Below are 23,182 nucleotides of genomic sequence, written 5' to 3'. Positions count from 1 at the left end.
GGCAAGACAGCAGCAGCGATGGCCCCAGGGCAAACGCTACCGCTGGAAGGCCCTCGTTCACGTCCCCACACGGGGGACAAGAACCAGCCTAAAAACTCGGAACCTGACCATGCACTCGGGCTACAATCAGGTCGCATGAGGGAACAACCAGGCCGGCCAAGGCGTCACGAACGACATTAAGACCTCAGAGGAGTCAAACCACTCCTCTGAGGCCTCGGGGGCTACACCCGGCGGGTGCGCTCGCGCGCACCCACCGGAACAAAGTGTAACCGAGAAAGACCGGTCCCCTCGCAAAAAGTGCGGCAAAGCCTCCAAGCGAGTACCAACACTCCCTTTGAGGCTCGGGGGCTACTGTCGGGTACCATAATTAGGGGTACCCCCAACACTCCTAAACACGGCTGGTAACCACCATCAGGACAAGCTGCAGAGACTGATGGGCATGATTCAGGTCAAGGCTTCGTCTACTCAAGGGACGCGATCTCGCCTCGCCCGAGCCCAGCCTCGGGCGGGAACAGTAGTCCCAGACGAATTCACGCCTCACCCGAGGGCCTCCTCAAGCAACGGGTGCACCCTCGACTCGCCCGAAGCCCAGCTCGGGCAGGCTTCGTAGTGAAGTAACCTTGGCCAAATCGCCTCACCAACCGACCGTATCGCAGGTGCATTCAATGCGAGGATCGCCTGACACCTTATCCTAACACACGTGTCTCAGTCGGCAAGGTCGAAGTGACCGCAGTCACTTCGCCCTTCCACTGTCCGACCTGACAGGAAAACAACGCCGCTCGCCCCGCTCCGACTGTTGTGCCACCCGCCAGGGTGAAGCTGACAACAGTCAAGTTCAGCCTCAGGCGCAACAGGAATCTCCGCCTCGCCCGACCAACGGGGCTCGGCCTCAACCTCGGCCTCGGAGGGTGGTCTCCGCCTCGCCCGACCCCAGGGCTCGGCCTCAATTTCGGCCTCGGAAGGAGGACTCCGCCTCGCCTGACCCCAGGGCTCGGCCTCAACCTCGGCCTTGGAAGGTGGTCTCCACCTCGCCCGACCCCAGGGCTCGGCCTCAACCTCGACCTCAGGAGGGATCGCATCCTCGCCCGACCCCGTCCTCGGCCTCTGCCTCAGGAGGAGTCTCCGCCTCGCCCGACCTTGGGCTCGAATCGACCGTGCCACGGGGGATACATCATTACCCTACCTCTAGCTAGCTCAGGCTACGGGGGAACAAGACCGGTGTCCCATCCAGGCTCGCCCCGGTAACAAGTAATGATGGCTCCTCACGTGCGTCCATGACGACGGTGGTTCTCAGCCCCCTACGGAAGCAAGGAGACGTCAGCAAGGTCCCAGCAGCCCCGACAGCTGTGCTTCTACAGGGCTCAAGCGCTCCTCCGATGGCCATGATACCGCGTACACAGGGCTCTAGCACCTCTCCGACAGCCACGTTGGCATGTACACAGGGCTCAGGCATCTCTCTGCCGGACACGTTAGCGCATAGCTACACCCCCATTGTACACCTGGACCCTCTCCTTGCATCTATAAAAGGAAGGTCCAGGGCCTTCATGCAAGGAGGGTCGCGCGGGAGAAGGAGCTGACGAACATGCTCTCTCTCTCTCTCGCGAACGCTTGTAACCCCTACTGCAAGCACACCCCTCGTGGCGCGGGGCAACACGAGCCGCGTTTTCCCCCTTGTGTTCCGTCTCGCGCCAACCCATCTGGGCTGGGACGCGCAACGACAACTTTACTCGTCGGTCCAGGGATCCCCGGGGTCGAAACGCCGACACCCCGCATCTTGACTTCCATTGGTTCGAAAATACCTCCCTCTAGACACAGTTCTATGTCAGATCTTAATCCTAGAAGCATTCACCTTACCACACATTTTGGCGACAGAAACACACATCAACAATAAATAAAATGAAACTGATAAAATACATATTGAATAAAATATATGTATTTGGTATCATGAGAAACTGTATAAACGACATCTGTCACTTAACAGAAGTTCAACTAACGTCAGTACAAACTTTGGAGGGCTAGATTATAACGTTGAAACACGTATAAATTGTCATCAATTAGATAATGGTTTTATATCTAGCTTATGCATTATATATATGCTACATAACCTTTGATGACAGATGCACAAACATATTTGCAGGGATAAAAGTTCTAGATCTAATTTATATATCATATACGTTACTTATATTTATTACATGGTTCAGGTATTACCTCACAAACATGATAATAATGAGAAACAAAATTAAAAGAACAAGGTGCTTTGTTACCACGACTGGTCTAGATTTTTGTTTGAGTTACCATATTCATTACTTTCATTCATAGGAACACAAATTCCAAAAAAACATATAACCAAGATTTATTTCATATACTGAACTTTTTTCTCGATCCGAATGCGTGACGGTGGCGGCTCTTCGATTCGAAGCCGCAGCGACAGTGGCTCCTTGATTCGACGACAAGGCGGCGACAGCTCCCCAGCGGCGCGACGACGGCGGTTTCTCGATCCGAGGGCGCAACGACGACAACAGTTCCTCGAGCCGAAGTTGTAACGACAACAGCTCTCCGATCTAGAGGCGCGGCGCGATGACGGCGGTTTCTCGATCTGAGGGCGCAACGACGACAACAGTTCCTCGAGCCGAAGATGTAACGACAACAGCTCTCCAATCTGGAGGCGCGACGTCGATGGCTTCCTAGAGGCGTGCATGACGTCGGCTCCGTAGCGGCGCATGCTGGCGTCCCACCTCCCGTGACCATGTCGGCCTTCCCTAGGCGAGAGCGACGACGACAGACTTCACTAGGCGCGAGTGGTGGCGGATCGGCGACACTGTTTTTATGCTATGTTGTATACATATTTATGCCAATGTCATATGCTTTTATGATACATTGTCAGTTTATGACTCTCCTTCCATCTTTTGTATGTTTATGATATTTCTATTCATATTTTATATAAATGTTTGTTGATTTTTACATAGTGTACCACAATGCATAAATATCTTCCACGTGTATCATAATTAGTATCAGCATATATCATAAAGTGGTTCTAACAAGCCTAACTGCATGACTGTTGGAGAGATTCTATATTTATGAAGGAAATAAAACATTAAAAATAAGATTTTTTGTTTCCATGCATGACAATCCATTTCCTTTCAACTCACATTCTTGTCGTCCAAAATTAGTGCGCATGCGACAGAAAACAGATTTTTTACGCAGTCTACCACAGTGCATAAATAACTTCACCATGTACTATAATTAATACCAGTATTGTCGGCGTTCCGAGACCGGGGGGTCCCTTGGGCCGACGAGTGAGTGTCGCCGCGTGCCCCAGCCCAGATGGGTCGAGCGCGAGGGCGAGCGCGAAGGGGGGAGGAGCGAGGCGGCCGGAGACCGGCGTGAGAGAGGTGGGAATCCCGCGGCCTTCGTGTTCGTCCCGCGCCCAGGTCGGGTGCACTTGCAGTAGGGGGTTACAAGCGTCCACGCGGGAGAGGGAAGCGAGCGGCCCCAAGAGAGCGCCTGTCTCGTCCTCGTCCCCGCGCGGCCAACCCTCTTTAAGAGGGCCCTGGTCCTTCCTTTTATAGGCGTAAGGAGAGGATCCAGGCGTACAATGGGAGTGTAGCAGAGTGCTACGTGTCTAGCGGGGGAGAGCTAGCGCCCTAAGTACATGCCGTCGTGGCAGCCGGAGAGATTTTGGCACCCAGCTGGTGTGATGTCGTGGCCGTTGGAGGAGCGATGGAGCCTGGCGGAGGGACAGCTGTCGGAGCGGTTGGGTCCTTGCTGACGTCCTCTTGCTTCCGTAAGGGGGCTGAGAGCCGCCGTCGTCACAGAGCATGCGGGACGCCATCATTGCCTATCCGGTGGAGCTAGCCAGATGGGACGCCGATCTTGTTTCCTGCGGCCCGAGTCAGCTCGGGGTAGGGTGATGATGGCGCCTCCCGTTGACGTGGCTGGTATGCGCCCTAGGTTGGGCGAGGTGGAAGCTCCTCCGAAGCTGAGGTCGAGTCTGTCTTCCGTGGCCGAGGCCGAGTCCGAGCCCCTGGTCGGGCGAGGCGGAGGTCGTCGTCTGAGGCCAGGGCGGAGTCCGAGCCCTGGGGTCGGGCGGAGCGGAGTTCGCCGTCTTCCGGGACTTAGCCCGAGTCCGAGCCCTGGGTCCGGCGGAGCGGTGTTCGCCGTCTTCTGGGGCTGAGCCCGAGTCCGAGCCCTGGGTCGGGCGGAGCGGAGTTCGCCGTCTTCCAAGACTTAGCCCGAGTCCGAGCCCTGGGTCGGGCGGAGCGGAGTTCGCCGTCTTCCGGGACTAAGCCCGAGTCCGAGCCCTGGGTCGTGCGGAGCGGAGTTTGCCGTCTTCCGGGACTTAGCCCGAGTCCGAGCCCTGGGTCGGGCGGAGCGGAGTTCGCCGTCTTCCGGGACTTAGCCCGAGTCCGAGCCCTGGGTCGGGCGGAGCGGAGTTTCCTGTGGTGCCTTCTGCAGGACCTGACTGCCTGTCAGCCTCACTCTGTCAAGTGGCACTGCAGTCGGCGCGGCGCAGGCGGCGCTGTCCTTCTGTCAGGCCGGTCAGTGGAGCGGCGAAGTGACGGCGGTCACTTCGGCTCTGCCGGGGGGCGCATGCCAGGATAAGGGTGTCAGGCCACCTTTGCATTAAATGCTCATGCGATTTGGTCGGTCGGTGCGGCGATTTAGTCAGGGTTGCTTCTTAGCGAAGGCAGGGCCTCGGGCAAGCCTGAAATATGTTCGCCATCGGAGGGGGGCCTCGGGCGAGACGGAAATCCTCCGGGGTTGGCTGCCCTTGTCCGAGGCTAGGCCTGGGCGAGGCGTGATCGAGTCGCTCGAACGGACTGATCCCTGACTTAATCGCACCCATCAGGCCTTAGCAGCTTTATGCTGATGGGGGTTACCAGCTGAGAATTAGGAGCCTTGAGGGTACCCCTAATTATGGTCCCCGACAGTAGCCCCCGAGCCTCGAAGGGAGTGTTAGCACTCGCTTGGAGGCTTTCGTCGCACTTTTTTGCAAGGGGACCAGCCTTTCTCGGTTGCATTTTGTTCCGGTGGGTGCGCGCGAGCGCACCCGCCGGGTGTAGCCCCCGAGGCCTCGGAGGAGTGGTTTCACTCCTTCGAGGTCTTAATGCCTCGCGTAATGCTTCGGCTAGTCTGGTCGTTCCCTCATGCGAGCTGGTCGTAGCCCGGGTGTACGGTCGGGTCCCAAGTTCTCGGGCTGGTATGTTGACGCTGTCAACGGTTCGGCCGGAGCCGGGTTTGCGAGAGCAGCCCCCGAGCCTTGGGCGAGAGAGCGATCAGGGACAGACTCGGCTTTTTTACATACGCCCCTGCGTCGCCTTTTCGCAAGGAGGAGGGGGGAAAGCGCCATGTTGCCCTCGATGGGCGCCGAACATGGTGTCTCCGGTGAGCTGCAAGCGGGTAATCCGAGTGGACGTCCGTGCCCCGTTCGTTAGGGGTCGGCTAGGGGCCCAGAGGCACGCCCAAAAGTACCTGCGGGTGATCTGCCGGACCCAGTCCCCTGGCGTTGGGGTCCGAGGGCTCGATGCCTCCCTCCGATGGGATTCCGTTACAAGATCGCTCCCGCTGGTCTCGGAAATGTCCTAGGGTACCTCGGGAGCGCAGCCCGAGCCTTGGTTATGTATCGAACGTACCCCTGGTCATCCCTCGCTCGGCGTCTGAGGCGGCTGTGAACCCTTCGGGGGCCAGCCTTCGAACCCCTGATCAGTAATGGGCGCGGAGCCCGAGTAGCCTGAGGCGGCCGTGGAACCCTTCGGGGGGCCGGCCTTCGAACCTCTAACCAGTAGTGGGTGTAGGGCCCACACGATCTGAGGCGGCTGTCGAACCCTTCGGGGGGCCAGCCTTCGAACCTCTGATCAGTAGGGAGGCTCGGAGCCTAGTTCCTTCACGGGGAAGGATCCTTTTCGGGGTATCCCCCTTTCCCGGTCCCTGTTGCAAGAGAGAGAGAGAAAGAGGAAAAAAGGAAAAGGATACGAAATCGAACGACGCGGCGTACCTTTTTTGGCGCGGTTATTACGGCGAAGGCGAAGCGTCGCCCGCTTCTCCTGCTAGAGGCGCCGCCTGTCCCGCCGCGGAGTTAATGCGACGGGGCGAGTGGTTGGCGGGGCGGTCGTTGCGCGTGCGCGAGCCGTTCGAGGAATGGTTGTTTCGCTTCGCGTTTTTGAATCCCACGTCCGGTCCGGGCGGAACGTTGGAACCGGTCTTGCCTTGGTCTTTATATACCTGGGAGAGGGCCTGTTGACGGTTCTTTGCTTCGCTTCCTGCCTCCCTCTTAGGTTTTTGCAACCCGAGAGACTTAGCCAGAGAAGAGGAAACCGCCCTTCCTGCCCCTTGCGCCGCCATCCCTTCCGCTCGGTGATGGCCGACCGGGTGACCATCATCCCGCCGCGTGATCCATGGCCTTTTTCCACGGTGACGGCGAGTGATCTGGAGGATCTGGTCGGCGAGGGTTTGCTTCGCCCTCTCACCGATGAGCAGCGACCGGAATGGATTCCTCCCGTGGGCGGAGCCGCTCCGTCCCCACCGCCGGGGTACATCGTGAGCTTCGTCTCCTTCCACGAGCGGGGATTCGGTGTGCCGGCGAGCCGCTTTATGCGGGCGATCCTGTACCACTATGGGGTGGAGTTGCACAACCTCACCCCCAACTCCATCTCGCAGGCCGCCATCTTCGTAGCGGTGTGCGAGGGGTACTTGGGGATCACCCCCCATTGGGACTTGTGGACCCATCTCTTTTTCGCGGAGCTTTTTTCCTCGCCGACGGGGGAGAGGAAAGTCTGCGCAGCGGTGTGGGCCGGCGGCTGCACCCTCCTGCTGAGGCAGTCGCGGGCGTCGCTGTATATTCCTGCCATCCTCGCGTCCTCGAACAAGGGGGTGGCAGCGCCGGTGGTTCTACCTCCGGAATGACGGCGAGTTGCTCCCGCCGTTCTCCCAGCGAGTAGTCACCACTGCCACCGACGCTTGGCGCCACGGGACCCCACACGAAAAGCAGAAGAACCTCGAACCCCTTCTCCAGGCCTTAAAAGCGTTGCGGGAGGGGGGACTCACCGCTGCGGGAGTGATTGCCGCCATCCACTGTCGGAGGGTGCTTCCCTTGGCGGAGCGACGGCTGTCGCTTTGGGAGATGACCCCGGAGGCCGACTGGGAGGGCTCGCGGATGTCCGCTGATCCTCTTCCCTTCGACGCCCTCCAATGGCGGGTGTCCGTTGTGTTGGGGAAGCCGGACCCCCACGCCTTCTCCCAGCTTTTGATGCACCCCGACCGAGGGTGCGTGACTCAGGTGAGTGCCCGCTCCTTCCCTCTTCATACATCGGGTTGCTCCTGGTTCTTACGACCGGGGTTTTTCCCCCCTTCTTCAGAAGGTGGGGTGGCACAAGCCTTCCCTGCCACGGGTCCCGCAGGACGCGGTGGACCGAGCAGCGCGGCGGGTTGCCGCGGAGGAGAAGAAGAAGAAGAAGGACGCGGAGAAGGCTCGGGCCCGCGAGCGGAGGCGGGCTCGAGACACCTTGGAAAAGCTCCGTCGCCGGCAGGAGAGGGAGGGGCTCCCGAGGGAGCCGTCGCCGGAAACGCCCGACGACGACGACGATGATGAAGGTGACGACGAGGAGGACGACATGGCCGCCCGCCTTGGCCTCAGCCCCGACTTGGGGTTTGGCCAGGAGTCGTCAAGCCAGCCCCCGAGCGGGCTGACGCCGTCAGTCCTCGGAGTCGGGGTGTCGGGGTCCCGGCCCGAGGAGCGGGGGCAACCCGAGAGAGCGCCTGACCCCTCGGCTGGAGGAGCGGAGGTGACCCCGGGGGGCCAGGCCAGGGCGTCTGCTCCCCGAGAGCCGCCGCTCGCGCCGGCAGCGCAGGGAGGCGGCCCTCAGGTCATCGTGACAGCGCCTGGGCAATCTACCCCCCGGGTGTCCAAAGCAAGGGTAGTGCCGAAGTTGCCGGCGAAGCGGACCTCGGCGGCGGTTCTGGGGGCCGAGATCCAAGAGACTTCCCCCCAGGCACGGTGGATCATGGCCCGGAGCGGGTAAGTATCTCGGAAATGCCTTCGTCCTGGCTTTCCATTCATATGTCCCGGCCGTGATTTTTCCTTTTTCCTCAGCAAGCGAAGCCATGGCCTGACTGACCTGGCACCCCGGAAGGCCCTTAAGACGACGCCGGCCTGTGCGGCCAGCGCCGCTCCGGGCCTTGCCGTTCAGCCGTCCCTCTCGCAAGGCGTTCCACCTCAGGGGGCTCGGGCGGCACCAGTCGCCGTGGAGCAGGTTCCCGAGGCTGGCTCTTCTGCCGAGGCGACCATTGTGATAGGGGAGGCGGCTGACGCTGGCGCGGTCCCGAGCCTACCGGTCGTGCCGGCCATGCCGGCGCCTGCCGCTACCGAAGTTGCCGCCGCTCCAGTCGGAGAGCGACCGGTTGCTGCTGACGTCGAGACGGCTGATGCGTCGGCGCTTGGTGCCTCGGAAGAGGGGGGCGTGGAGGCGCGATCCGTCCCGCCGGGCGGCAGCCTCGTCGCTATGCGGCAGAGCTCCGGGGGCCGGCGCCAGCTGCTCCGGTTCCGGACCCATGAGGCCTCAGACCCCGTTTTCGTTCTTGACGATGAACGGGAGGACCAGTCCTGGGATGAGCTCCGCGAGTGTGCTGAAGCAACGGTGGGGTCGCTCCGGTCGTCGCTAGAGGTTTTCTGCAGGGACGTCCCCAAAATCCTCCAGGTAACGGTTTCAGGCATACCTTTCCTCTTCTGTGACCGAGGCGTTCTTCGTGACGCCCCGCTTCCTTCCCTTAGGATCTGACGGATCGGAGCGCCGCCAAGTCGTCGTTCATCCGTCGCGAGGTCGACGTCTGGGGCTCGCTGCGATCCCTGAGGACCTCGCTCGCCGGGGCTACTGCACGCCTCTCTCAGCAGGGTGCCAAGGTAGCGGACCTCCAGTTGCTCTGCACTGACCTGAGAGCCGAGGCAGCAGCGACGCGCGCGGAGGCGGCCGCGGCGCGCGCAGAAGCGCAATGGCAGCGGTCGGAGTTCGACCGGGTCGTTGAGGAGCGGGACCGATCTCGGGGTCGGGCTGCCGAGGCCGAAAGCCGGACCGAAACCCTTGCGGCCGACCTAGCCGTAGCCCAGGTCGCGGTCTCGGAGCAGCGTGCCCGAGCCGGAGGTACGCCTTGGCCATCCTTGGTTCTCGTTCCTGTTTGTTTCCTCTGCTTGTGTTTGAGATCTTTCTTCTGGCTGTTCGTAGAGCTCGATTCTGCCCTTGATGAGTCCGGCAAGGCGCTTGCCGAGGCGCTTGCCGGGGCGGCCGAGCAGAGGGAGGCCGACCACGCGGTCATGTCCGAAGCCGTCTCGGACGTTTATCGGATCCTTGGCTCCGGCGACGTCCCCTCAGGAAGCTCCCCTCAAAGTCGCCTTCAAGCCTTGGGTGATCACGTGCGCGGCAGACTCCGCGAGGCGCTACACCACGGCGTCAGGCGGGCCTTCGCCGTGCTCGCTTCCCACTACGTTGTGGACCTGGAGCGGGTTAGTGAGGAGTATTGTCTTCCTGACGAAGACGAAGCTGCCCTGGCAGAAGTCTAGCGGCTCGACGCGGTCGCCGCGGGTCCGAGCGCAGTGCTGGCGACCACCTTTGAGGCGGAGATCCTCCCCCCTGCGCCGTCGCCGGAAGCCGAGATGGACTTTACCGAAGGCGGGGACGGAGCTGAAGGCGCGGCTCCTTCCCAAGGCGACGCCTAACTCCGTTGGAACAGTTTCTGTTGGATGCGCGTGTGTCTTTCTGCGGCCGCTGAGGCCTGAACACTTTGTTTTCGTTGCATGAAGTTGTACTCCTCTTCCTTTTATTTTGCGTGTCCGGCTTTGCCTGTCAATAACAGGGTGGCTTCCCGAGTAGGGGTCATTTTTCGTGGCGGGTGATGAGTGAGGTGTTCCTAACCCGGAGGCATAGGAATTCCTCGGCTCAGTCGACCTTGCCACTTTCATGCACCCACGTTCGCTCCTTAGGGCCCTGCTTCTGACGCAGCCGGGAGAACGCAAAAGCCTTTTTGACCGAAAAATTTGGATGCGGAGAGGTGCGCCCAATCTTGACGCAGAGGGGTTCCCCCCTTTTTAGCCCCCGAGGGAGGGTCGGGCTCTGCCGAGGCGAGGCTGACCCTTCCTTGACGACTGAGGCTTGTGTGGGAGCGAGGTATACGAACGGCTTGAAAACATCTTGAGGGTAGAAGCGACGTAGCTGTCGGATGTTCCAAGCGTTGCCGTAGACCTCGCCTTGACCGCCGGCCAGCCTGTGGATCTCCTCGCATATCGCTCTGCGCTTCTCCTCGTCGAATCGGCGCAGAGGCTGCTTGACGGGTCGGGCTCCGGCTCGAATGTCCAGCGAGTGCTCAGCGACATCCCTCGGTATGCCGGGCATGTCCGAGGGACTCCCCGCGAAGACGTCGGTGTTTGCGCGGAGAAAGTCGACGAGCACTGCTTCCTATTTGGGGTCAAGCCCAGAGCCGACCCGGATCTGCTTGGATGTGTCGCCACTGGGGTCGAGGGGGACGGCCTTAACCGTCTCCGCTGGCTCGAAGTTGCCGGCGTGACGCTTCACGTCTGGCACCTCCTTAGAGAGGCTTTTCCAGGTCGGCGATGAGGGCCTCGGATTCGGCGAGGGCCTCGGCGTACTCCACACACTCCATGTCGCATTCGAACGCGTGCTTGTACGTGGGGCCGACGGTGATGACCCCGTTGGGGCCCGACATCTTGAGCTTCAGGTAGGTGTAGTTGGGGACCGCCATGAACTTCGCGTAGCATGGCCTTCCCAGTACCGCGTGGTAGGTTCCTCGGAACCCGACCACCTCGAACGTCAGAGTCTCCCTTCGGAAGTTGGAGGGCGTTCCGAAGCAGACGGTAAGGTCGAGTCGTCCGAGGGGCTGGACGCGCTTCCCGGGAATAATCCCATGGAAGGGCGCAGCGCCTGCTCGGACGGAGGATAGATCAACACGCAGGAGCCCGAGGGTCTCGGCGTAGATGATGTTGAGGCTGCTGCCTCCGTCCATAAGGACCTTGGTGAGCCTGACGTCGCCGATGACGGGGTCGACGACGAGCGGGTATTTCCCCGGGCTCGGCACGTGGTCGGGGTGGTCGGCTTGGTCGAAGGTGATGGGCTTGTCGGACCAGTCTAGGTAGACTGGCGCCGCCACCTTCACCGAGCAGACCTCCCGGCGCTCTTGCTTGCGATGCCGAGCCGAGGGATTCGCCGCATGCCCATCGTAGATCATGAAGCAGTCGCGGACCTCGGGGAACTCTCCTGCTTGGTGATCTTCCTTCTTGTCGTCGTCGCGGGCCCTGCCACCCTCCGCGGGTGGCCCGGCCCTATGGAAGTGGCGCCGAAGCATGACGCACTCCTCAAGGGTGTGCTTGACGGGCCCCTGATGATAGGGGCACGACTCCTTGAGCATCTTGTCGAAGAGGTTGGCACCTCCGGGGGGCTTCCGAGGGTTCTTGTACTCGGCGGCAGCGACAAGGTCCGCGTCGGCGGCGTCGTGTTTCGCTTGCGACTTCTTCCTGCCTTTCTTCTTGGCGCCGCGCTGAGTAGACTCCTCGGGAGCATCTTCTGATGGGCGGCCCTGGGGCTGCTTGTCCTTTCGGAAGATAGCCTCGACCGCCTCCTGGCCAGAGGCGAACTTGGTGGCGATGTCCATCAGCTCGCTCGCCCTGGAGGGGGTCTTGCGACCCAACTTGCTCACCAGGTCGCGGCAGGTGGTGCCGGCGAGGAACGCGCCGATGACATCCGAGTCGGTGATGTTGGGCAGCTCGGTGCGCTGCTTCGAGAATCGCCGGATGTAGTCCCGGAGGGACTCTCCCGGCTGCTGCCGGCAGCTTCGGAGGTCCCAGGAATTTCCGGGGCGCACGTACGTGCCCTGGAAATTGCCGGCGAAAGCTTGGACTAGGTCGTCCCAGTTGGAGATCTGCCCCGGAGGCAGGTGCTCCAACTAGGCGCGAGCGGTGTCGGAGAGGAACAGGGGGAGGTTGCGGATGATGAGGTTGTCGTCGTCCGTTCCACCTAGTTGGCAGGCCAGACGGTAGTCCGCGAGCCACAGTTCTGGTCTCGTCTCCCCCGAGTACTTTGCGATAGTAGTCGGGGGTCGGAACCGGGTCGGGAACGGTGCCCGTCGGATGGCCCGGCTGAAGGCCTGCGGACCGGGTGGCTCGGGCGAGGGACTCCGATCCTCCCCGCTGTCGTAGCGTCCCCCACGCCTGGGGTGGTAGCCTCGGCGCACCCTCTCATCGAGGTGGGCCCGACGGTCGCGATGATGGTGCTCGTTGCCGAGGCGGCCCGGGGCCGCAGGCGCGGTGTTGCGCGTGCGCCCGGTGTAGACCGAGGCTTCCCGCATGAATCGGGAAGTCGCGACATGGGGTTCCGAGGGGTATCCCTGCCTTTGGGAGGCAGAGCTCTCGGCCCGTCGGACCGCGGCGCCTTCCAGGAGATTCTTGAGCTCCCCCTGGATTCGCCGACCCTCGGTGGTGGATGGCTCCGGCATCGCGCGGAGGAGCATCGCTGCTGCAGCCAGGTTCTGGCCGACCCCACTAGACACGGGTGGTGGCCTGACCCTGACGTCGTCGGCGACGCGGTGCTGGAAACCCTGGGGCAGATGACGTATTTCTCCGGCCGGGGGTTGGTTCGCCCATGCCTACCCGACGTCCCGGCGGATCGGCTCAAGCGCTCCTGCTCCCTCGTCGAGCCTGGCCTGCACCCCGCGGATTTGCTCGAGCTGTGGGCCGTGACCCCTCGCCGGAACGGGGACCACAGCCAGCTCCCGTGGGATGTCAACGCGGGGCACCGGCCTAGGGGGATCACCGTCCTCCGGCATGCCGAGAAGATTGCCTTCGGAGGGACCCCCTAGATCGACGTGGAAACATTCGCGGCTTGGGCCGCAGTCCTCGTCGTCGAGGCTGCGGCTACCGTCGGAACAGCCGGAGAGGCAGTAGTCACATGCGGTCATAAAGTCCCGCATGGCACTAGGGTTGCCAAGTCTAGAGAAATCCCAACAGATGCTGGGCTCGTTGTCTTCCTCGGACCCAGAGGGCCCGTAGGTCGAGACGTCTGTCAGCCGGTCCCAAGGAGACCGCATGCGAAACCCCAGAGGGTTTGGACTCGCCCCTACGAGAGCGTCCGCCAAAGCGAGATCGCTAGGCGGGTTGAGGCTGAATCCAAATGACGCAGGATGGGAATCGGTCGGTACCTTTTGGTCGACGAGCGGCGATGAAGTCACGTCGGGGACTGACTGCGCCGTCGTCTCAGGTACGAGGGTGACGTCCAGCAAGCTCTCCGCGAGTGCGCTGGCGTCGTCCGCTTGCTCGGGATTGGCGTGTCACGAGGAGACGGTGCTCGTCTTCGTCTCAAACGCGAGGTCGATGTCCGATGCGCCCCTCGTTGGGGTGCCGGCGCTGTCGACTTGCTCGACAGCCGACGAGGCGCTGCCTCCTGCTTGGCCTTGGTTGCCCCGCCTCCTCCTCCGTCGACGGGGGAGAGGACGGGGTGAGCTCGAATGTTGTTCTCCCACCACGCGGGGAAGACATCGTCGATTCCGCCGCCGGCGGGCGGGCTGTCGGCCGCCATTGTCGTTGTCGCACGGCGGTGGAAGGAGTATCATGTCGTAGCTGCCGTCGAAGGACATGAACTCAAGACTCCCGAAACGGAGCACCGCCCCGGGCTGGAGAGGTTGCTGGAGACTGCCCATCTGGAGCTTGACGGGAAGCTGTTCGTCAACACGCAGCAGGCCCCAACCTGGCGCGCCAACTGTCAGCGTTCCGAGACCGGGGGGTCCCTTGGGCCGACGAGTGAGTGTCGCCGCGTGCCCCAGCCCAGATGGGTCGAGCGCGAGGGCGAGCGCGAAGGGGGGAGGAGCGAGGCGGCCAGAGACCGGCGTGAGAGAGGTGGGAATCCCGCGGCCTTCGTGTTCGTCCCACGCCCAGGTCGGGTGCGCTTGCAGTAGGGGGTTACAAGCGTCCACGCGGGAGAGGGAAGCGAGCGGCCCCAAGAGAGCGCCTGTCTCGTCCTCGTCCCCGCGCGGCCAACCCTCTCTAAGAGGGCCCTGGTCCTTCCTTTTATAGGTGTAAGGAGAGGATCCAGGCGTACAATGGGAGTGTAGCAGAGTGCTACGTGTCTAGCGGGGGAGAGCTAGCGCCCTAAGTACATGCCGTCGTGGCAGCCGGAGAGATTTTGGCACCCAGCTGGTGTGATGTCGTGGCCGTCGGAGGAGCGATGGAGCCTGGCAGAGGGACAGCTGTCAGAGCGGTTGGGTCCTTGCTGACGTCCTCTTGCTTCCGTAAGGGGGCTGAGAGCCGCCGTCGTCACAGAGCATGCGGGACGCCATCATTGCCTATCCGGCGGAGCTAGCCAGATGGGACGCCAGTCTTGTTTCCTGCGGCCCGAGTCAGCTCGGGGTAGGGTGATGATGGCGCCTCCCGTTGACGTGGTTGGTCTGCGCCCTAGGTTGGGCGAGGTGGAAGCTCCTCCGAAGCTGAGGTCGAGTCTGTCTTCCGTGGCCGAGGCCGAGTCCGAGCCCCTGGTCGGGCGAGGCGGAGGTCGTCGTCTGAGGCCAGGGCAGAGTCCGAGCCCTAGGGTCGGGCGGAGCGGAGTTCGCCGTCTTCCGGGACTTAGCCCGAGTCCGAGCCCTGGGTCGGGCGGAGCGGTGTTCGCCGTCTTCCGGGGCTGAGCCCGAGTCCGAGCCCTGGGTCGGGCGGAGCGGAGTTCGCCGTCTTCCGGGACTTAGCCCGAGTCCGAGCCCTGGGTCGGGCGGAGCGGAGTTCGCCGTCTTCCGGGACTTAGCCCGAGTCCGAGCCCTGGGTCGGGCGGAGCGGAGTTCGCCGTCTTCCGGGACTTAGCCCGAGTCCGAGCCCTGGGTCGGCGGAGCGGAGTTTCCTGTGGTGCCTTCTGCAGGACCTGACTGCCTGTCAGCCTCACTCTGTCAAGTGGCACTGCAGTCGGCGCGGCGCAGGCGACGCTATCCTTCTGTCAGGCCGGTCAGTGGAGCGGCGAAGTGACGGCGGTCACTTCGGCTCTGCCGGGGGGCGCATGCCAGGATAAGGGTGTCAGACCACCTTTGCATTAAATGCTCCTACGATTTGGTCGGTCGGTGCGGCGATTTAGTCAGGGTTGCTTCTTAGCGAAGGCAGGGCCTCGGGCAAGCCGGAAATATGTTCGCCGTCGGAGGGGGGCCTCGGGCGAGACGGAAATCCTCCGGGGTCGGCTGCCCTTGTCCGAGGCTAGGCCCGGGCGAGGCGTGATCGAGTCGCTCGAACGGACTGATCCCTGACTTAATCGCACCCATCAGGCCTTAGCAGCTTTTATGCTGATGGGGGTTACCAGCTGAGAATTAGGAGCCTTGAGGGTACCCCTAATTATGGTCCCCGACAAGTATATATCATAAACTAGTTCTAACGAGACTAAATGCATGACTATTGGAGAAATCCTATATTTATGGAGAAACTTAGGGCGTGTTTGGATCACCGTCGCTGGCACCACGCCGCGCCACACTTCGCGCACCTCAGTTGTGGCGGCCGAATCAGCCGCTGCACCTTAGGCGGGGTGTGGGGCTGGATGTCAGCGTCCAAACAGGCCCTTAAACATTTAAAATAGATTTTTTGTTTCTATGCATGCTAATCCATTTTCTTTTCAACACACATTCTTGCCAACCTAAATCTGTGCGCATGCAGCATGAGACAAATTTTTATGCGACGTACCACACTGCATAAATATCTATACAATGTAGCATAAATAGTATCAGTATATATCATAAACTGGTTCCAACGAGACTAGTTGCATGGCTGGTGTATAGATCCTATTTTTATGGACGAAATAAAGCATTAAAATCAGATTTTTTGTTTCCATGCATGTCAATCCATTTTTCTCTCAACGCACATTATTGTCATCCTAAATTTGTACACATGCAGCAGAAAACTAATTTTTTACGCAACATATCGTATTGGATAAATACTTATACCGTGTAACATAGTTAGTAGCAGTATATTTCATAAAATGTTTCTAGCGAGCGCAACTGCATGATTGTTATAGAGATTCTATATTTATGGATGGAATAAAACATTCAAAACAGGTTTTTTTTGTTTTCATGCATACATAAGTTAACATATAGACTTTCTAATTTCTCGCGCATGCAAATGGAAACAAACTGCGCGCATGCAAGGAATGAGATGTATGAGGGAGGTGGTCTAGCGCCCAGACTGGTCTGATGGTGCGGGGGATGGGTGACTAGGGCTTGCTGTATCTTATTAGAAGGCCAGGGCTCCCTATATACATTGATAGCATACTTGCGCAAGCACGAGGAATTTATTAATAGTGTATAAAATGAGGATAGAGCTCCAATATATGGAATATTATATTTAGGATCCAAGAGATCGATCTCTATAACTGTTTGGAGCATGTTTCTTATGTTAGAGCCCAATATTTTAAAATAGAATCCCATTTAGGGCTCTTATCGGAGATTCTCTTAGTGACCGGAGTGACGCTGAAAATATTGTGTGTGCATATCTTAAAAAGTTCTCGCAATATGCAAAAATGTTTTTAATGAGAAGTCAATGCATAATGGTTTCATTGGACCTGAATTGAACTTAATAATAATATATGTTTATATGTAATTATTGTACGCTAATATTTTATCGAATAGTTATGTGTCGTCGCAAGTCAGAGCACGAGCATTGTATATTTGTACTAATCTTCTACGAAAAATCCCTTTAGGGCTAGTTTGGGAACCATAATTTACCAAGTGATTTCTATTTTCCCTGGAAAAATGAACTTATTTTCCTTGGGAAATTAGAAATCCCTTAGAAAATTGGGTTCCCAAACTAGTCCTTATCCTTATCCTTAGTTATACACACACAATTACACAAATTCTTCTCAGCTAACCCTGTACCCATAATAGCAAATCAAAAAACTTAGTTATAATAATCCAACGCCAATAAGAGAAAAGCAGAAACAGAGAGGAAACCACCCTATACAATTTCGCACCCAGTAGGAAACTCCAAACCTCCTGCATAAGGAAAACCGCCGCGGAAAGAACGAGTAGGAGGATAGAAAACCATAAATCGAAAGTGAAAAGGAAACCAGCCACCGAAGCGAGCCAAGGGTTTTTGAGTAATCCGACGCGAGCACGCACGCTGCCTGTACTACTACTCGTCTGTCTAGTCCCTCCGCAGTCCGCCCACGCCCCCCGTCTCCCTCCTTCCCATTCCCCGCAAACCAAGCGACGACGCGGCCCACGCCATGAGCTGATGAACATTGGGCCAGTCGCTGCTCCAGTCCTCTGCTCTTCCTTCCGCCCACGCCAGCGCCAACGCCAGCGCCTCGGGGCCGTGCGGGGGCTAGGGTTTGGATTCGTGGGTGGAGTCCGAGGCTAGATCCAGCAGGAGGAGGGGAGGGGAGGGGAAGGGTTGTGGGTCCAGCCGGCGGGGATGGCCGCCACCGCCGGGGCGTCGGACGACGGCGGTAGCGTGGGCGGCGGCGGGGGCGGCGAGCGGATGAAGCTGCTGTGCAGCCTGGGCGGGCGCATCCTCCCGCGCCCGGGGGACGGCACGCTGCGGTATGCAGGCGGGGACACCCGGATCGTGTCCGTGCCGCGCGGGGTATCGCTGCCGGACCTCCTCGGGCGGCTCGCCGACGCGTACGGCGGCGCCACTGGCCCGCACTTCGCCGTCAAGTACCAGCTCCCTGACGAAGGGCTCGACGCGCTCATCTCCGTGTCCTCGCCGGAGGATCTCGACAACATGGTCGAGGAGTACGACAAGCTCAGCGGCGCCAGCCCGAAGCTGAGGGTGTTCATCTTCCCCATCCTGGATGCGGCGGGCGGCAGCGGCGCCGCAGGCGGGGAGGACTTGGAGACCGGGAACTTTGACTCGGGCCTTCGGTATCTGGAGGCCGTGAACGGCATTGTGCGCAAGGACAGCATCGCGAGCCTCTCCTCCACGCAGTGCTCTGACGGGGGGCTCCCCCCTCCGGCGCCATCAGGTGGCGGCGGCCCTGGATCTCCAGCTGCGCTCTCCCCCACATCCACTAGCTCAAATGATGCTGCGAGATCGAACATCACTGGAGCCGGGGCGGCGCCTCCGCCCCTTGTTGACGTCTTCAGTAATGCTGCTCCTGCTCCTGTACATGTGAAGCCACAGGAGATTGGTGCTGAAGGGAGGGCTCCCCAGGCGAATCCACATCCACATCCAGAGGCAGCTACAAACACCCATCCGGAGGCAGCGAGGTACAGGCAACCACTATCGCAGCTGCCACCACTGCCTCCTGTGTTCATGAACGATCACAGAGATGCCATTCAGGGTCTGAATCAGCAGCTGCCAGGTAACGGAGCAAGATTCGACGACTGCCACATGTGCTTGAAGGCATTGCCTCACGCCCACTCTGATCCAGTGGTCAATGAGTATGGCAATGAGGTGCATGGAGGGGCTGCTCCAGAGCCTGGGCCTGTGTTTATGAGCCTGCGGCCTGAAGATGTGGCAAGGATGATGATACCGGAGAGGGGTGTTCAGCCACCCATGGGGGCTTACGGATATACGCATATGCATCCAGTGCCTCAGGAGAGGATGTATGTGCCCAAGATGGAAGGGGTTACAAACTCAGTATTCATTGATCCAACTGGCTTGCATCAGCATGTGTATGTGCAGCAGCAGCAGCAGCAGCAGCAAATGCCGCCACAACAGTTGCCATCTACCTATGGGTTTAGCCATATTCCTGTGATTTCTAGCGAGAAGGACAGAGTAGTTTCTCCAAGTTCTGCCCACAATGATGTTGCAAACTCTCATCATCAATTTATGCAGCAGTCGCAGCAGCAGTTACCTTCTGGCCATGGGATGCCTCAGTATCCAGTGAAGCCTACTAGTCCCAGTAACCCGCTTGCTGGTGAAGGTAGTGTAAGTGGCAATTCAAGGCATAATGAGGATGGACAGGTGTATCGTGACAATATGCCTCCGGTTGCACCTGTGGCTGTGCCAACATACATGGCAAATGTGGACAGGATGATGGATTCACTCCGTATGAGCCCCAGCGAAGTTTCTGGCTCTACTGAACAAAGGAAACATGCAATGTCTCCTGACAGTGGCTTACCCCAGAATGCAGTGCCAGATTACTCTCAGGGGCATCCAGAGAATAGTATCAGTACCTGGCCAGATACACGAGCAAATGATGTTCATCCAAGCAACACCAATACTTTTTTTGATGTTAGTGAACCAAAGGTATTGCTTCAAACTGAATCTGCGCCACCACCTTCTGTTGCCAGCTCTTATCTGCATAATGTCCAGCATGTTAATATGAGTCATATGCCACATATGGTGAGCATTGGGGGACCCTATTCTAGCTATGTTGTTGCTACAGTCGGACCTGGTGGATTGCCTCAATCAACTTATGGTATTGATATGATCTATCCAAATGCCACTGTTAATCCAGTGACTGAGAGAAGAGATGTCCCGCCTGAAGTTTATCACAAGGAAGCTCCACATGAAGTCGTAGCTCCTCCAAACACAGTTCAGTTGCCGACAGCAGCATTGGCAAACCATGCTACAAATGTGGATCAAGCAGCTGCACATGCACTGCCACCAAGACCTAAGAGGGTAGCAAGCAGAGAGAACATCAGCCCAAAGGATCCGCACCCACACAACTCTTTGTTGAACTGCAAAGGGCCAGATCTGAATATTCCAGCTGAGGATGTTTCTCTCCAGAAACAGTCAGATCACAAAGGTACAGACGCAACACATGTGTTTTTTATCACAAATATGTCATTCTTAATAATACTTCAACCTTGTCAATATACTTGTTAGTTTTATTCACATCTATCATCAATCCAGGTGATGACATCTCTAACCCAGATTTACTGAGTATGGATGATGGGTTAGCTACATCTAAAGCTCAGTCATCTGAGCCTCAACCTCCTCTGGTAAATGAAGGAGTTGGGGCAATTACCAATAAAGTAGAAGGTGAAGTCCACCCCAACGAGGTTAGGAACTGATTATCTAGATGCTTCTAAATATCCTCATTTATGTTAGCCATAATGCTAAACAAGGGAAGCTTGCAGGTTTCCAAGAGCAGGCCAGCAGATTGGATTTCAGGATTTCCAGCTTCAGATGGACGTCTGCAGGTTAGGATCATAGTCTAGCTTATTAAGCATGTTCATATTTAATATTGTACTGTGGTTATAACATTTTGCATCCCTGGATGCTGCAGATTATAAAGAACAATGACCTTGAAGAGCTCCAAGAGCTTGGTTCTGGAACTTTTGGAACTGTCTATCATGGTAAATGGAGAGGCACTGATGTTGCAATAAAAAGAATCAATGATAGATGTTTTGCTGGGAAACCATCTGAGCAAGAAAAGATGGTTTGTTCTCGTACTTAATACTTTGTTTTTGCTTAAGCTTGTCTGTATATTGATATGCTTTGAATATTTTCAGCGGTATGACTTCTGGAATGAAGCATCTAAACTTGCTGATCTGCACCACCCAAATGTTGTCGCGTTTTATGGTGTTGTTCTTGATGGACCTGGGGGATCCATTGCCACAGTTACAGAATATATGGTCAATGGTTCACTTAGGACAGCTTTGCTAAAGAATGCCAAGTCCGTTCCTTTTACATTGCATATAAGTCACCTTTTGTATTGATATATATTGCTCAAACAGAAATTGGTGGTGCTACATGACACTGATGTTTTTTTTAATGGGCAGAACCCTCGATCGACGCAAGAGATTAATTATTGCCATGGATACAGCCTTTGGAATGGAATACTTGCATAGCAAAAACATTGTGCACTTTGACTTGAAAAGTGACAATTTGCTTGTTAATTTAAGGGACCCTCAGCGTCCAATATGCAAGGTAAGCAGCACAGCCAATCATATCATATCATTCTATTCTTGCACTTAGTTGTTAGATCACTATCTCTCTCTTGTTTGTCATATTCCCTTTGGTAGACATAGGGAGACCATCCTGTATCAACTTTTCATGGTTGGCATTAAGCTATTTTTTGTTGGTGTAAAACAAAATGCTTTTGTGAGTTTGAAAGTACATACTTGTTACTATTATGATATGGTCATTTAGTTTGGCAGTTCAAGAACTGCTGATAGGACCGGTCTCTTATCCACAGATAATACTTGTTACTTAAGCGGATGGTTATGTGTCTCTAAAGTTATACACATTCAATGTGGATCACAAACTGAGGTTTCTGATTGGCACTTGGATGATTATGTAATATTTATGCTTTGATGCAGCAGTTTCTGTCATGAACTCTTGGTGCTGCGTAAAGAGAAGTCTTATGACACAAATGATTTTTATGCTATACAATCTAGGACTAAAACTCTTGGTGCTGAAGATCATTGTGATCTTATTGCTTAACTGACGCATCCTATTATTGACACTTGAAGAAATATGGAATATGTATGGTTAGATGATGGAGCAGTTCCTTTCGCTGTCCTGTGAATAAACGTACAAACTTCAATGGGGTGCATGGGTGTACACTGTACAGTTTAATGAGGAAGAATGTATAAATGCTAATAGCATGACGTGGTCTTGTATGTAGCTTCAGATGTGGTTGTTTGCCATCTGAATTTTGTATGCTCTTATAGTTGGATGCCATATATTAACGTCTTAGCATGTTGCACGTAGTGATATTAGTCTCTGTAATTTGGGTAACACTGAACAGTGCCTCTTTTCCCATATAGGTTGGTGATCTTGGGCTTTCAAAAGTGAAGTGTCAGACCCTCATCTCTGGAGGTGTCCGAGGAACACTTCCATGGATGGCCCCAGAACTTCTGAATGGTAGCAGCAGCTTGGTCTCAGAAAAGGTGTGATAGTTGGTTTCCATTATTCAGTATACATATGATTTTGACTACTCCCTCTTTTGGTTCTGCTGGCACTTTGAAGTTCACATAGAATTGACACAAATGTTGCTATGCTGGTTGCTGGCCTCAGGTTGATGTATTCTCTTTTGGGATTGTTCTCTGGGAACTGCTAACAGGAGAAGAGCCATATGCAGATTTACATTATGGTGTTATAATAGGTGGGTAACAAATCTGCTGTGGCATAAGTTTTTGTTTTCCTTATCTCATGAGAATTCTATTGCAGTGCATGTGGTCAATAATCCTTATTGGTTAGATCTAAACCTAAAATGTCCTCTTGCATGAAGGTGGCATTGTGAGCAACACTCTACGGCCGCCAGTGCCCGACTCCTGCGACCCCGAGTGGAGGTCACTGATGGAGCAATGCTGGTCAACAGAACCATCTGAGCGGCCAAACTTCACAGAGGTTGTGAATAGGCTGCGCTCCATGGCGGCATCCCAGAAGGTACAACAACACTAAGGGACCATCGGCACGCAGAAGTTGTACCAGGGCAGCAGTCAGTCAAACTTGCAGGTTACATCCATGGGCCGCCAATTCACGCCATCCGCCATATATGCCTAGGATCTGTTCATAACCCTTCATTTGTTCGTATATTGTAATCAAAAGTTACCCGCCGTGTGTCTACAACGTGTCGTCGCAATGGACGCAGCAGGTGCCTGCCTATTCATTCATTCATACCGTTTTGGTCGTCGAGAGGTGCGTTCAATAAGTTACTAGTCCAGTGTCCGTTATAGGGGAGTCCGGTAGTGTCCGTTATAGGGGAGTCCGGTATTATTATTATTATTGTTTCATCTTCTTCTTCGCCCTTTCTCTGGGTAATAATTGGGTTACTTGGAAACTGTTGATCAGTGGGTCAGTTAGAATGTGAACTGGTTGTTGCTGGGTAAGTATGTGGTTTGTTGGTATATTGAGTCTGGGGACAGAGAGTGAGGTCCTGATCTGCTTGTAACAGTACCTGCTTTGGTTTTGTGATTGCTATATACTGAAACCCAAATCCCTCTGTTGCTATTCTAAATTCTGAGTTGTTTGGTGCATGTCGTGGTGGGAGCATTTTGGTGTCTCCATCCTCCACTCCAGATGTGTGTGCTTCTTTATTGCATCAGTTTGGCGTCCCTTGTTCGTCGTGCCCCTGACTGTCCGGGCTGTGTACAATGGCGAGGGCTCAGCGCTGCGGCTTGAAGTTGTCAGTCAGGTTGCGGGCTGAGGACCGCAGAGCCAGCAGGCAGCAGGGCGACGACAGCACAGGGAGGGGGAGGCAGGGAGCAGCTAGTCTACGGTCGTGCAGTCATGATGGTGACGGCGACGCACGCATGGTCCCCCAGTTCCGAG

The 23,182-nt window shown here is 56.8% G+C and overlaps 1 protein-coding gene across 1 annotated transcript; it reads left to right on the top strand.

The window, feature by feature from the left end:
• Positions 1–19,272: 19,272 nt before the first annotated feature.
• LOC100304418 (uncharacterized) lies at positions 19,273–22,803 on the top strand. Its single transcript, NM_001165853.1, has 9 exons — positions 19,273–19,706; positions 19,814–19,962; positions 20,041–20,103; positions 20,190–20,342; positions 20,416–20,579; positions 20,686–20,833; positions 21,676–21,798; positions 21,926–22,013; positions 22,140–22,803. The coding sequence occupies exons 1-9, from the start codon at positions 19,280–19,282 to the stop codon at positions 22,310–22,312; spliced, it is 1,488 nt and encodes a 495-aa protein (NP_001159325.1). The 5' UTR covers positions 19,273–19,279; the 3' UTR covers positions 22,313–22,803.
• The last annotated feature ends 379 nt before the right edge of the window (positions 22,804–23,182 follow it).

Source organism: Zea mays, chromosome 9 (assembly GCF_902167145.1).
Source record: "Zea mays cultivar B73 chromosome 9, Zm-B73-REFERENCE-NAM-5.0, whole genome shotgun sequence".
NCBI classification, from domain to species: domain Eukaryota; kingdom Viridiplantae; phylum Streptophyta; class Magnoliopsida; order Poales; family Poaceae; genus Zea; species Zea mays.
Note: the sequence above shows the minus strand (reverse complement) of the source record. Positions and strands in the feature narration are given on the sequence as shown.

What these genes read in the sequence shown, in the direction of transcription:
- LOC100304418 (NM_001165853.1), top strand. Translation starts at nt 19,280, where the DNA reads ATGAGTCATATGCCACATATGGTGAGCATTGGGGGACCCTATTCTAGC. An exon ending in GTGAAGTCCACCCCAACGAG is followed by an intron (nt 19,963 to 20,040) that starts GTTAGGAACTGA and finishes GGAAGCTTGCAG; the next exon opens with GTTTCCAAGAGCAGGCCAGC. An exon ending in CTCAGCGTCCAATATGCAAG is followed by an intron (nt 20,834 to 21,675) that starts GTAAGCAGCACA and finishes TTTCCCATATAG; the next exon opens with GTTGGTGATCTTGGGCTTTC.